This window comes from Amphiprion ocellaris, chromosome 10 (assembly GCF_022539595.1).
Source record: "Amphiprion ocellaris isolate individual 3 ecotype Okinawa chromosome 10, ASM2253959v1, whole genome shotgun sequence".
Classification (NCBI taxonomy): Eukaryota; Metazoa; Chordata; class Actinopteri; family Pomacentridae; genus Amphiprion; species Amphiprion ocellaris.
In genome coordinates this window covers 27,341,355-27,357,305 of record NC_072775.1, presented here as the reverse complement: position 1 = coordinate 27,357,305, position 15,951 = coordinate 27,341,355, and the positions used below count along the sequence as shown (strand labels likewise).

At 39.6% G+C, this 15,951-nt stretch overlaps 1 protein-coding gene across 2 annotated transcripts in view; it reads left to right on the top strand.

Annotated features, from left to right (window-relative positions):
• LOC111575778 (epidermal retinol dehydrogenase 2) overlaps nucleotides 1-15,951 on the top strand; it is a 70,418-nt gene that overhangs the window by 27,909 nt on the left and 26,558 nt on the right. Inside the window, exon 7 of one of the 2 annotated variants that reach the window (XM_023281111.3) lies at nucleotides 6,162-6,733. The exons of the other annotated variant lie outside the window; for it this stretch is intronic. Within the exon in view, the coding sequence (XP_023136879.1) occupies nucleotides 6,162-6,264 (103 nt within the window). The 3' untranslated portion in view covers nucleotides 6,265-6,733. Of the gene's footprint in view, nucleotides 1-6,161; nucleotides 6,734-15,951 lie in introns of those variants that run through there. 2 annotated transcript variants of the gene reach the window in all.

The following is a 15,951-nucleotide window of genomic DNA, read 5'->3' as shown; positions in this document are numbered from 1 at the left end:
TACACAACTTAGAAGATAACATTATTTGTAACAGAACATAAAATTTTTAGGTGAGCAAAGTATTGGAATAGACAGCCTTAAAATAAATTAACGTGAATAAGACTTAATGTTTAGTTGCAGATCTTTTGCTTGCAATAACTACATCCAACCTGTAACCCACTGACATCACCAAACTTTTGCATTCTTCTTTTGTGATGCTTTTCCAGGCTTTCACAGCAGCCTCTTTCAGTTGTTTTGTTTTTTTTTTTGTTTTGAGGAGGTTACTCCCTCCAGTCTCTTCTTAGCTAGTAAAATAGCTCTATAGGGTTGAAATCTGGAAATTGACTTGGCCAATCTAAAACCTTTCATTTCTTGCTCCTAATGAACTCTTTTGTTGTTTTGGCAGTGTGTTTTGGGTCATTGTCTTGCTCACTTTGGTAAAGGTTCATCTTCATCTCATCAGTCCATAAAACTTTGTCCCAGAATTTTTCAGGCTCATCTCTGTACTATTTTTAAAAAGTTGACTTGATATTCATCCCATACATCAATTTCTATTGATGCTGGATGCTGTAAAAGTTCGTAAAATGTTGACCAATGACTGTAGTTTGTGTATTATGATACATCCATATTTATAAACTTAGAAGAACTTTCTGGAGCATCGATACCACTCTCACTTGAAAATGTAGTGCTTTTTCCATAATTAATGAGTTGATCTATGCTGGAGTCTTCAAATCATTTTGGATCTGCTTGGAAACAATTTTCATTTCATTGCCTTGGGACTTATATTTCTGGAGATATTGAACCTGTAAAGCGGCTTCCCAGAGAAGACAATTTTTTGACAGTGACATGACAAATTCACTGATCAAATTTGCAGAACGTAGCTTTGGTTCCCAAATAACAAACAACTGAGCAAATAGCTAGGCAGTAGACCAACACCTTTCCTTAATTCTGTCATTGAGACAGACTGACCCAATTTAACTGTGACATTTAAATGATTGTAATACACACTTTTCTGGACATTGTTCAATGTCAGACCTCAGGAACAGAAGTGGAGATTTTGACCATATTTCACATTGAGTTGAACACTGAATTGGTTACACTTACTTTTGAGGGGCTGCTTTGGGCCTGTATTGATTGTACAGGTTTTCTGGGCTGCCAGGTTGAGGATGTGTGAGAAGTATCCATGTTTTATTATTTGGAACTTCTTGACAGCAACATCCTTATTCCTTATTTGCATTGTCTGCTTTCAAATGTGCTGGTCAGCTGGGGCCTTTCTATGTGGAATTTGAATGTTCTCCCTGTGCCTTTGTGGGTTTTCTGTAGATATTTGGGCTTCCTCTCACAGTTCAAAAATATGCAATGTAGAGTAACTGGTGATTCCAAATTCACCATGACCATGAGAGTGCATGGTTGTGTGTCTCTTTCTCTTTGTGTTAGCAATGTGATGGACTGGCAGGTTTTCCATGGTGGAGCCTTCCTTTTACCTTATGTCAGTTGAGATAGGCCCCATCAACTCATGTGACCCTCTGCAGGATAAGTCTGTATGGATAATGGATGAAGTTTACTCACTTCACAAAGGCTTCACTACGTACATGATAGATAGTAATATGATAGTACATAAGAGTATTTGTTTTACACTCTTCGTAGCTGTTGCATACATATTCCCACACTCTTGTCCTGGACATGATCCTAAAGCTTGAGGAAAAATTAATCGTAAGAAATCAGCCAGATTAGATAAGGTAGCCTAAATGTTCATTCATCCATCCATCCATTCATTTAGACTTGAGGTTGTAAATCATCTTCATTGCTCATAGCCTGGAATATACAATATCCATAGGAGTGTGTAAATGATTTTTTGAAATTGGCCAATGTGGGATACAATTAATAATATTGTGTGTACTCCACTGTTTATTTCCCTGCTAAAATTTCCAGTTACTATTCTGATATGAGAATAATGATATGTCCAAAATAATTTTAGCTTGATATTCAGTGGTGCTCACAGTGTCACAGATTTTTTTGGCCTTTTTTGTAGAGGACAGTGGAGAGAGAGACAGGAAATATGGGGAGAAGAGTGGGGGGAAGGACCTGTGGCAAACGGCCAGGGGTCAGACTCGAACCATGGCCACTGAGTCGGGGACTATAGCTCCTGTTCACGGGTCGCCTATTCCACCAGTTGAGCTACAGGGGCACCCACAGTGTCACTGTATTAATACAAAAGCCAATTAAATAAAAGGAAAGTGCAGGAAAAGACCTTCACATTTCCGTATTGATGTCTATGCTTGGTTTTCTGGCGGTAATGATGAAAGTTTATGAATTGAAAATTCTGAAAACTGTCTGCATACATTGGGCAGTAGTGCCATGTAACAATCTTCCTATAATGAGTGCATCTTAAGTGATCATTATGTTACTTTACCATTATACCCATCCATAAGAAACATTAGACCCAATGACAACCAATACAGTCTTTTGGCAACATGCATGCCAGGTTGATGTCATCCTTCAGCTCTTTACAAATGAAGGCCTGTGTGGCAAATGAGGCAGAGAGTGACCCATCCAAACATTTTCCATTGACCTCAGGGCTGTACTACGAAGTGAGACTCGTGGGTTAGTGAGGTATGTTGATGTTGAGTTTTCAGTATCATGCAGGTGGCTCTCTTTTTATCTGGTTAGATCTCCATGGCAACTCATGCAGTGAAGCTAACTTGGTCAGAATTATGTTTTTTTCTTCAGAGTTTCGGATTTAAATCAGCTGAAAGAATCGTCTTCCTTTCAAGAAATCGTTTCCAGACGAATCATTACGAACAATACAGATTTTCAGCTGAAGGAAAATATTGCATCTACCAACACCTTCAGCGGTATATTACTAAAACTGCTGAATGAAACTGTGTAGTTACAGTATTACACATGCCACGTTTACATGAGACCTTTAATTCCTCTTTAATTCGGAATTAAAGTTAATTCCACTTTAAAATCTCCTTGTAAACACTTAATTCCGAATTAAATAGTTAATTCCGAATAAACTTAATTCTGAATAAACTACCTGGTTTATTCCGATGTTAATTCCGAATAAACTAATTCCTGTGTACGGTCCATTCATTTATACAGTTAATTCCGCTTTAGTTAATTCCGGTCATTCTGCTCACGCCTGGCTCGTCACGTAGCGATGACGTAGCGACGTACACAGCTTGGTTGTCTGCCTCCCTTCTCCAGTATTCTATCTCTCTTCTCCTTCTCAAGTGACGCAACAGAAGTAGTACGCCATTGTCGAGTTGCTGTTTCAAAACGACAATAAAAAGCAAAGCGAAAAGCGTGCTTATTAGTTGTTCCTCCATGTTGTTGGGGAAAAGAAATGCTGCAGCAAATGGAGTTTGTTTTCTTCCGGTAAACAGGGATACGTCACGTCCACTCCCTGTCCAATCAGAATCCTTTCCAGCGCCCAAGCGTTAAAGCAGAATTAAGGAAGGGGATAAACGTGCGGTTCATGTACACCTTAATTCGGAATTGATATTTCCATGTAAATGCGAAGCACAAAACTTTAATTCCGAATGAATAAATTTCGAATTAATAATTCCGAATTAAAAAACTTCATGTAAACGTGGCCACAGTGTATGCATCGTGTCACCATGGGAACCCAAAATGTATTTAGCTGGTGCTACAGAAATTGTATAAATATGTAAAGTTTGATCTAGATCTGCTGCCAAGTCCATTAACATGCTGGTAATGCAACTGATAGAACACTGATTAAAGCACTGATTATTCTTTTGGTATTTATTGCAGAGAATATTGAATGAGTAACATTAATTTAATTTTGATTTGGCCACAAATTAAAATGATTTCCTGCATTACAGGACAGCGTCAGACCTAGATGCAGTTTAATACAATATCATGTTGACATACATGAAGTTTAAAGGTTAATAACTTTGCTGTGCAGCTCTCTGTTCAAAATAAACAACTGGATTGATTGGTAAGATATATGCATTATGCACATTTAGCAGTTTTTCTAGCAGCATTCCTGTCTCGTATCATTTCCAGTTGCAGCGCTTTTTACCATCATGCATTTTTAGATTCTTCATTGTTCTCCATTAAAATAGCCTGTGGACTGAAGCAGCTGCACACGATTGGTTCAGTTTGTGCAGAAAAAGAGTCACATGACGCATTAAACGCCCACTTTTATGTGAACACACAGAGTCTAAAGCAGAAAACCTGAATTGACAAAGAAAGTTGATAACCACCTTCATGATGATCGTTTATGTCTAAGGCTTTAGTTTTTAGGTTTTTTTAGGCTTTAGTCTAGCCAACTTACACAAAGAAAGCCCGGCTATGTTGAACTGACTCTGTAGTACAGCCCTCAGGGGTCCAGATTTTTTGCCTGTTACACCAGGGTGTGTAATTATGCTTTACCCTTGATTACAACTGGTCTCATAGAGGCGTCCCTACATAAATAAATACCAATTTGCTGCTTAAGATATACAATTTTATTCGAGGTGAGTCACAAAGGTGTACTTCAGTGCTGTAGTAATCATCAGGCTGTACCTCTGTGGCAGTTAAACAGAAGCTTGTAACACAAATGGACAAATACATGAGGTTGTTTTTGTTGCAGATGGTATTTCTAACCAATAAGCAAGGATTGGGTGGGTATCTGTGTTTATATGTCACCTCTTGTGCTTCAGTGCAACCAGTTCAAAGGCCCTCCTGCTGTCAATCATTGATACCGAGAGAGCCTTCTTCCTGAAGCGGGCGGGGGCAGCAACAGCTCAGCTGTATTTAAAGCTATAGACACTAAAACAGATTGTTTACAACAAGTCTAAAACCAGAGGTTGTACAGTCATTGTGGAAAAAAAACACCTTTGCAGTATTTTGAGCTGAAATTTTAAAAGGCACATGCTGGGGATTTGATACTTTCAATTGCTGAAAAGGGACACAATTTCTGAAGAACTTTTACACAGCTTTTAAAGTCAAGCTTCGTTCATCGGTTGGTGGATCCAGTTACCCATTTTAACTTATCAACCAAGTGGAACATTCTCAGTAATTTCTCCATTACAGATTTTCAGCTTAGCTTTTAAATATTTGACATTCAAAGTCTCTTACTCACTTACTCCTATACTTGGGTTGTTTTGATGAACTTGTGATGTTAAAGTACACACTACAGTTGTCTGTAATTCATTCTCCCAATTCTAGGAACATCTCTCTAATTCTTCCATTTTAAATATGGTAAAGGTGATTTTTACATTAATATTGACTGTATGTGCTGTTAATCCACAGTGTGGCAAGCTCTGTGCACTTCTGAGTGCAAAACCAGGTAATATATTAAGAATTTTTAGTCATACCAGAAAGAAGGGGCGAAAACCTACCATTAAAATTTCTATTTTGAATGAGAAATATGGTTTTAATTTTAATGAAAAACTAACATCTAATATCAGGTGTCTTCATTGTTTTTGGTGCAGCAAAGAAAAAAGAAAATGCATAAATTTTTTTATCATTTATTATTAACAAATTAAAATGGCTGTAATTCTTACTATTACAGTAAAGGCACTCAACTGCTGTCTACTGTCAATAGGAAAAGACTAAGCTGTGTATTCTCAAGCATGACATCAAAAAAGTCTTTCAAGACAAAATCAACGAAATCATTATTAATGAACTCTGAACCCCAAGTAGCTCCTGTTGCTTTTTTATTCTTTGTGGGTTCATTTCTGACTGCATAGAAAAAAAAAAAGATTTTCTGTCACGAAGAGGAACAGAAAAATGAATTTATTTTTTGCACAATTGGTTACTACTGGAAGTTTGTTTTTGATAAGTTTTAAAATGAAACATGAAGAAAAAAGTGATTTTGATAAAATATCCCAATATTAAGCTTTCAACAACAATCTAGCTAGAATTCTGCAGCTGACAAACTAAACTATTTATCTGCCAAACCTTTTTAGTTGGAGTTCACAATCTACATTTTTCATCTGTGGAGCACAAGTTTGTAGAAAGAAATAGATGTATGACAGTATTTACTTGGCTAACATGGCAGAATAAACCATGGAAATCTCAATCTAGACCATATGTTACGTGCAAAGGGGTTTGGAATGAAGACACATTCCATTACATCCATTGCCTGCAGATTGGAAAAAACAAAGTGACAGTTTGATGTTGGATTCATTTTTTTCTCTGCTCTCATAATGTCCCTCCATCTTCTTCAGTGTTCTACCATGGAAGCTGACCCCTCTTCTTGGTTCATACCTGGGATTGACAATCAAAGTAGACTGTCACACTAACCTCAGTCTGCACTTCAAATTACAGTAATACATATTCAACCTGAGGATGATCTGGGAGTGTGTGAGAATGTTCTACTCTACTGTAACAACATATACAGCTAGGACTGGGATGTCAATCTGATGTGTAATCGAAACAAACTGATGCTGGCTTGTTAGCAGACTACTGGCCACCTTACAGTATCCCGATTACAACCCCAAGTCTCTTTTCCTTGTTTGATGCTGTCCATGCCAGATAGAGTAACCTAAGATGAACATTTCCAAGAACTGAAAATTCTACAAGTACAGATAAAGCAAAAATGCATTGCAGAGACATGTGCAGTCAAGCACATTCCACTCTCACACCTGGCAGTGTATTTACATCTGGCGAATGATCAAATTGAACACTATACATGCAAGATACTGTAACAAAATATATTGCCTATGAAGGAAATTTCCCTGACAATATGCAAAACCCTATTTTTGAATGTGCTTTAATAAAACATTCTGACCTGTCTCAACTCGTATTTTAGTTTAATTTCCATGCATTTACAATGTCATTGTGCTCATCAAAGTACTTGCTGAGATGTGGGGAAATAGCACAACATTCCTATAATGCATTTTTGCTGGGTCAAGAAAGTTTCTATAGTTTATCAACATGATCAAAGTCTTTTTCTTTTTTTTATATGATGGTAAAAATAACAGTGAGTGCACCAAAAAAATACCATTAGTAATCGTTGATTGCACAGTTCATCACTTCCTACCTGAGTACCGTCTGTCTTTGGAATTACCATTCACATTTTGGGGAAAAAATGACTTGTCCAATTTGTCCAAAATAAAAGTTGTCAGTTAGTCGAAGTGGAGTAGGCTGTGCATTCCAGTGCTTGTACAGGTTTTGATTGTTATCAAAACTAAAGATGCAGTTTTGCATGGTGTTTTGTCCATTACTTGAATCTTACCTTAAGTATAAGTTAAGAGTCGAGCACTTATGCATTTTACTATTATTATGCCTTGTTTTTCAATTGCAATATGATTCGTGTTTTTGTCGTAAGTCAGAAATATGTCAGTTCATTTAAAAAAATTTAAGAAAATTTTAAAAAAGCAGTTCTCATTGGGCCCCAATTAGGGTGTACCACTTCTATCCCTTAGTCTTTTGGACTGTTGTTGTGTTGTGACTGTGCGACCAATGTAACCACATATAAATTACTGAAGAAAAGAAAAAACAAAGTGTGTTAATGTAACCTGCAGTTCTGCCCAGTTCAGCCAAAAAGTCCCAGGATATGTTCACATACACTAGTGAAAACCGTGCATATCATAGCGGTCTAAAGTTTCCAATGACACATATAACACTTTAGTTTCAGTGATGAAATTATTGAAATCCATGGTTATCAGTTGTGCATTTTGGTTCCTTCATATATTTATTATATGTCAAGAAATAAGACAAAATGTGCAGGGTTAAAATATACATACAACAATTTGAATTATCAGTTTTGGTGATGTCGAGAACTGTTTTAGTCAAATTTTCTAAGTGGCTTGACCTCTTAAACTTGTGAGTGATTACAATTGACAACAGCGGGTGACTCCTCTCCACTAATTAGACTCACCCACGAACATTACAGTGTGTTATGCTGCCATGGGCCAAGAGGCTGCCATGCAAAAAAGGAAGCTCTTTCAATAGAAGCAGCCCCTTAAGGCTCGACTGAAGTTTGCTGCTGATCATGTGGACAAATAAAAGGCCATCTGTGTAAAAGTTCTGTGGATGAATGAAACACAAATTGACCTATTTGCTCACAGTGATCAGAAATATGTTTGGAGGAGAAAAGCCTGAATCTTTTAACGCCAAAAACACCATACCTATCCTTAAGCATGGTAGGGGTATTGTGCTCTTGGGGTGTTTTGTTGCCTGAGGAACTGGTGCTTTATACAAAGTAAATAAAATAATGAATTAAGATCACCTTCATATTCTTAAGCAAAAGCTAAAATAATCAGCCAGATGATGACTCAGTGCTCTCTTTTATAGTGCCAAATTTTAATTTTAGCCATGTGAATCCCACCTACATCCACAGGTCTACAATGTAATAAAGTCATTACGAGTGAATTTCTCCACTCAAATAATACACCAGAGGACATGGCCAGGTGACTAGGCTCTCCTTGGATTGTTATTGGCCCAAGCAGGTACCGAAGACAGAGGTGGCATAGAAAGCAGAAGTGAGGATGCTGGTCTGATCTGGCACACTTGCAAGTCTAAGGACAGAGGGACAAAAATTACTGCTACCCAGCATCTTTCTCACATACAGCAGATCCACTTCAAGTCTCTATGAACACAACTCATACTCTGTTGCATTCTGCATACAACAGAGACTTGACTACACCCACTCATTTCCAGTTTTGCCATAGAAATAAAACACACAGCATTTCCTGGGACACAGACATGGATATGGTAAAATAAATGGAAAAGGGCTGTGCATTTATATTCAAAACAACTGGTGCACTAATGCCAAAATCGTAGACGGCCACTGTTCTCATAGTTTTGAGTACCTGAAAGGTACAAGCAGGCTTGTTTACCTTTCACATGAGTTTACTGTTATCGTCAGAGCTGATTACATTTCACCGAATGCTAATACTAACATAGCCCTAGAATACTTACGCAGTGCCATAACCTCTCACCAGAGCACATATCCAGAGGCAGTTCATATCAAAGCTCAGATTTTAACCATGCAAATTTAGGCTGAGAACTGCCAGATTTAAGAAAGTCTTCCCTAAATTTTAACAACACATCGGTTGTTCCACTAGAGGGGAAAAACACTCAATAAAGCTTATTCCTATATGAAGAAAGGCTGTAAATCAACACCTCTTCCACACTTAGGCCAGTCGGATCAGTTGTCCATACTATTAACCCAAGCATACACCCTCCTCAGAAAAATGCTCAATCCACCATAAGAACTGAATAAACACAGCCTGAGAGAGCTTCCTGGCACCTGTAGGACTGTTTTGAAAGGACAAAGTGGGACATCTTTGAGAATCAGGACTTAGAGGAATATACATCAACTGTGCTCTACTACATACAGAACTGTGTTGACAATGTCACAGTCAACAAACACATCTGGGTGTACCCCAGTCAGAAGTCCTGGATAACAAAGGAAGTCAAATCCCTCCTCAAGGACTGTAATACTGCCTTCAGGTCTGGTAACAGGGCTCTATACAACATTGCAAGAGTCAGCTTGAAGAGGGGCGTCAGGAATGCTAAAGCCGCCTACAGGAGGAAGATTTATGACTACTTTAAGAACAACGACCACCGACGGGTGAGGCAGGGCATCCAGCACCTCACCAACTACAAGACGAGCAACCTCATGACTCCCTATCTGCATAGGAGCTTAACTGCTTCTTTGCCCGCTTTGGGATGAAAACAGCAAGCACAGACACCACACATTCACTAACCTTAAAGGAGGCTCAGTTTCACTGTGCAGAGGCATGAGTTGAGATGTGTGCTGAGCGCAGTGAAGCTGCTGGCCTTAATGGTATGGCAGGAAGAGTATTAACAAAATGTGCAGACCAGCTTACTATGGTATTCACTTAAGGCTAGCCTGTCCTTGTCCACATCTATCATCCCATCTGGCCTGAAGTCTTCAACTATTATTCCACTGTCAAAAAACTCCGTCATCAGCGGGCTGAACGACTACCGTCTGGTAGCTCTCACACCGGTCATTATAAAATGCTTTCAGAGGCTGGTCCTACAGCTCATCGAGGTTTGACAGACCCGTGTAGACCCACTGTAAACCCACAGGCATATGCATTTGAACTGCTACAATGTGAAAACCATGCAATGGTGCCGTCAAAGGCAGAAATAGTCATGGAGTCGGTGGATGGTGGAGACGACGCCAGGGGGCATTTGAGGAGGAGGAGCTGGATCCCAATTTCATCTTGTGTAGTCAGCACTTCCCTGGAATATCAAGAATTTGAGTATGCTTGCATTTGTGATGAATTATAAAGTGTTTTGTGGATTTTCTATTAAATAAGATTTCTTGTAACATTTCATGAAGTGATGAAGTGTGCATATAGATGCTTTTTAGTAGTTTTGTGTCAATACATATTTGAATGTTCACCAACAATTGAAAAATTATTTATATTCATCAATGCTGCTCCAAAAAAAAAACTCAATCCAGGTGGATTCAGTGACTGAACTATCTACATAATATAATCTGTAACATACATACATAAGGTAGAGTAACGGTAAACACAGAATGGAGGATTTTTATCTCAAAACAATTTCAAAGGGCGCCCGTATAGCTCAACGCGCTAAGTGGGCGACCCATGTACAGGGGCTGGTCCCCGACACAGGAGCTGGTCACCGACGCAGCGGCCCGGGTTCGACTCCCGCTCGCTGCCCTTTGCTGCATGTCTTCCCCCAACTCTTCTCCCCTGTTTCCTGTCTCTCTCCCACTGCGCCTATGTAAATAAAGCTGAAAAAGGCCAAAAAAATAACTTGGGGAAAAAAAAACTACTTCAAATTGCAAAAAAAACCCCACACAAAGCAAAAAATATATATTATATCAAAAGAACATTCTGCAGGATTTCTGACATAATGGAAATCCATATAACTATGAACTCAGAATACTTTTTTCATTCTTTGAATGTAAATGAATATTGAATGATTTAATTAATAACTTTAACCTATTACAGAACCTGTCATGTATTGCGATTTCTGTTCTGCTTCTCCTCAGTGACAAATGATAGATCTTTGGCTGGTTTTGCCACATCTTTGGCCTTGGCCAGTGATGACAGCCTCACTTTGTAGCTGCTGTAGTGTTGCTCGTATGATGTCAACTGACATCTTTTGATCATTCCTGCCACAATGTCCTTCCTGAAATTGTAGTGCTTTTCTACCTTCATTGGATTCGCCACATACTGCTGAGCAGCTGTGGAGTAGTGGTGTTTGTGCTGCTCCTCATGTTCCTGTTTTAGCTGTCTCCTTATTCACACTAGTGCTGTGGTCCAATGCAGCAACACGTAGATGAGCCTCCAAACTTTCCTTTCGAAATTTGCTTGCTTTGTGGCATATTTTGTGTACAGTCTGTATAGCCTCTAAAGCTGTCTTGCATGAATGCCCAGTGTGGTTTTCTCTATTTTCTTCAGGAGCTGTTTGTCAAGCGCTATCTTCTGCAGGTGGTGAAAGGCCACATAGTGAGGGAGGAACCTTTGTAGCTGATTCTCTTCTTCAGGAGCGTAGGGAGGGTGCTCACACGTGGTTATGAACTCGCCAGACACCTAGAGGTGCACATTGGGAATGTGGTGCCAGATTGACATCCACTTTTCTTTTAACTTTGTCACATTTCCCTCACATGTTGTGACATAGGACCAAAGGTGATTGGTGAACATTATGATCCTTTCAAACAACTCCTCATTGTGGCACTGCAGCAGATCCCTGCTCCAGCCCTCTCTTTCCTTCTCCCTCCTTGTCCCTCCTCCTTCCTGTGTCATCTGTCTCTCCCTGTTCACTCGCCCTCTTGCTCTCCCAGCTTCACCTGCCTGCACTCTGCCACCTGCTGATTACTGCAGTGTGTCAGCTGCAGTAACCAGCTCACTGAGGACACCTGCCCACTACCTCACCTCCAGCTATTTAAACTCAGTTCATTCAGTCACTCCTCGCCGAACCATAGACTCAGATCCCTTCATTGGATTCTCTTCTGTTCCCCACACTTGGACTCAGTTCTTTCCCTGTATTCTTGCCTCTCCCAGCTTTGTCTACCATCAGTTCAGTCAGTTTTCATCTGTTTCTGGACTCCCCTACCCTGTTTGCCAAGTCAGATTTAGTTTCCCCATTTGTGAGTATTACCTGTTTTGTTAGTATATCTTTAATGTATTCAGATTGTTTTCCGTTGTTCTCATCCTGTTAAGTTTATTTTCGTACTTAGCAGGTTTAGTAATTTCTTCTCATTCCTAATTAGCTCACTTTGCCTCAGTTCAGTCCTTCCCCTTGTTACCCCCGCTTGTGTCTGTAATTTCCCTTTAATGATTTTTTTTTTTTGTCATTTTTGTTGATTAGAAAAAAATATGTTGAATTAAGATTGTTAGATAGCTGGTTTAGTTTTGTTTTCCCCTAAGCTCAGTTTTTCCTTATCTGCATTGGTTTAGTTCTTGTTTGTGTAATAAAACCCACTTTACCTATTTCCCTCATGTCTGCCATTTTCTGTGCCTGCACTTGGGTTCTCTGATTGAAACATGGCTTTTTGAACTGATGGGTGGCAGTTGGTTGCCAAAACGGATATGATCACATTAAACTATTATGACTTGAAAAGGCGCCTCTCTAAGCTGTCCTCCTCAAGCCAATAACCATTCTTTACCTCTGTCACATTTACAGTTTCCTGTGAAACCCCTAGTTTTGAGTTGATGCCCATTAGTGAGTTTGTCCCATAGGAAGCACTGTGACCTGGGCTGTCAGTCTACAATTCGACTGTCATTTACACTTTTATCTAATGCGACGTACATCTGAGAGTAGATGGAACAAAATCAAGGATCTAGTCAGGAGAAAATAACATGGATAAGTGCCATAAAACAAGCTCAAGTGTGACAAGACCTTGGTGCTTACAGGAAGTGCGGGAAGAGTCTAGCTTCACCACCCTGTTGTGGTTGTGTTAGGTGGCTTTTTTTTGGCCTATCTAATATTTGGACATTGACACAATTTTTTTAGGTTTTAGGCTCTGCACAGCACCACAATGGATTTTTAATGAAACGAGTAAGATGTGCTTTGTAGGAATTACAATGCATTTTTATGTACTCTCCACCTTTTTAAGGGACCAAAGGCAATTGGACAATTGGCTGCTCAGCTGTTCCATGGCCACGTGTGTTATTCCCTTATTTTGTTAACAAGGAACCGATGAAAGGTCTAGAGTTCATTTCAAGTGTGGTATTTGCATTTGGAATCCAGTGAAGTCAACTCTCAATCTGATATCCAAAGAGCTGTCACTACTAGTGAAGCAAGCCAAAAATCAAAACAAAACCAATAGATGGCAGAAACATTCGGTGTGGCTAAATCAACTGTTTGGTACATTCCTAAAAAGAATCCACCGGTGAGCTTACCAGCGCCAGAGACCACGAAAAACAAGTGTGGTGGATGACAGAAGAATCCTTTCCCTGGTCAAGAAAACCCCGTTTGTAACAATTGGCCAGATCAAGAACACTCTCAAGGAGGTGGGTGTATCTGTGTCAAAGTTAACAATTAAGAGAAGACTTCCCCAGAATGAATACAGTGGGTTCACCACAAGGTGTAAACCACTAATGATCCTCAAAAACATTAAGACCAGATTAGAGTTTGCCAAAAAAAACATCTAAAAAAGCCTGTGCAGTTCTGGAACAACATCCTGTGGAAAGATGAGACAAAGGTGAACTTCCCAGAATGATGAGAAGAGTATGGAGAAGGGAAGGAACTGCTCAAGATCCAAAGCATACCACCTCGTCAGTGAAACATGATGGTGGTAATGGCGTGGGCATGTTGGGCTGCCAATGGAACCAGTTCTCTTATATTTACTAGAGATGTGACTGCTGACAATAGCAGCAAGATGAATTCCTAAGTGTTTCAGGCAACATTATCTGCTCATATTCAGCCAAATGCTTCAGAACTCATTGGAGAGTGCTTCACGGTGCAGATGGACACAGACCCGAAGCATACTGCGAAAGCAACCAAAGGCAAAGAAGTGGAATGTTCTACAATGCCCTTGTCAGTCACCTGAACTGAATCCAACTAAGCACGCATTTCACTTGCTGAAGACAAAACTGAAGGGAAAATGCCCCAAGAACAAGCAGGAACTGTAGATGGCAACAGTAGAGGCCTGGCAGAGCATCAACAGGGATGAAACCCAGTGTCTGGTGATGTCTAGGGGTTCCAGACTTCAGGCCGTCATTGACTGCAAAGGATTTGTAACCATGTTTTAAAAGTAACAATTTGATTTATGATTATGTTAGTTTTTCCAATTACTTTTGGTCCCTTAAAATGTTGGAGGGCACATACATGTGTTGTAATTCCTATGCTGTTCACCTGATTTGGATGTAAATACCCTCAAATTAAAGATGAAAATCTGCACTCAAAACTCATTTTGATTGTTTAATTTCAAATACATTGTGGTGTACAGAGCCGAAATGCTAAAAATTGTGTCAATGTTCAAATTCTCATGGACCTGACTGTGTGTCTTCTGTATGTTAAACCATTGTCTTTTAGAGATGGCTTCCAGACCAATGGTCTCACACACCTCTATTAATGAAGCACACTCATGTCCTGTGACAAATTCAGCAGCAGTGAGAGAGACATTTCGTTCCTTTCCATTGTTCCTCTGACTAAAGGTTTTGAATGCAGCATGTAATCATGGCCGTCAACAGATTCAATATTAGCCCTAAGCCCAAACCACATTTTGAGACTCTTGGTGGCCACAACAAACATTTGCCACAACCATTCCAATAGCACACATCAAACAGCTTCAAACAATTATGTGGACAAAACTTTTGGTCATCACTGATGCTTCCCTGATCACTCAACTACAACTCATCATCGATCTCTCTTCCATGAAGCTTTCTTCCTCAGACTGTTCACAGTCCTCCCTGTTAAGGTTTACGTCTTAAGATAGTGTGATAGCTGGAGAAGGACCTTCCATAGGTGTACATTATTAATGGTTTTTGGATATTTGTTGGTAAGTATGTTATCTGTCAAAGATCCTGTGCAACTTTACTGCTTACTGCCTCCCTTTTCTGTACTCTGTTCAAATTCATCAGTCTGGGTGCTGATACTTTCAGGTGTGAATGCTGCCTGTCTCCTGCTGCCTCTTTACTAATGCCAGCCTCTGAGAATTTACTGCTGGCCATCAATTGCATGCATGCCTGCCTAACCTGCAAACACAAAACTGCTGTTTTTAGGTACCAGAATGATGTTGACAGACTTTGCACTTACAATCTGACAATTGGTTTAAAGCCTAATACAGTACCTGAACACTTTCTGTTTGGTTTTTATTCTTACAGTTATTATTTTGTTGTTTTATTGTCAAAAGATTTGATAATATAATGAAGATTTCCATCACACTTTACTGCATAAGCAATCTCCACCTGACTTACACGAAAGTGCAAGTCAGGTGGACATTGCTAATGCGTGTTTTGAAACATTAACATGATTGAATTGGTTATACTCAGCAAAAAATGCATCATAGTTAAGTCTCTGTTCTATTTGTTCTATTTAGTAGTCTAGGTAATATTGATATATGTGAGTAGCTGCTGTTAAAACTAACCCTGAAAAGAACCCAGGCACAGACACAGAGAATGGGCAGACAGCCAGATTATACAAAAAATTACTTTATTTCAAAACCAACGTCCATTCAAAAAAAGGCAAGTTGCAGGACTAAACTAAACGGGAAACTTACAGAATGGAAAATCAAGCTTGGGGGAAAAATAAACCAAACCTAATACAAAAATATAAGCCAATCTACAAAACCCTACAAAAACTCTAACTAAAATGATCATCTACAAAAACTACAGCAGAAATAAACTGAACTAGGCTGAGAAAACGGGATACTCACAAAAAGGGAAAACTAAACTGAACGAGTGCAGGCAGGCTCAGGGAATCCGGGAGCCGGAGCAGAGCTGGTGTCAGGCAAGGTAGGTTAGGGCCGGCGAGTGTGTTGCCGTAGCAGGGCCAGAGAAATGCTGGAGCGGGACCAATAGCAGGCAGGTCAGGGTCTGAATGGCAAGGGTTTCGCCGATG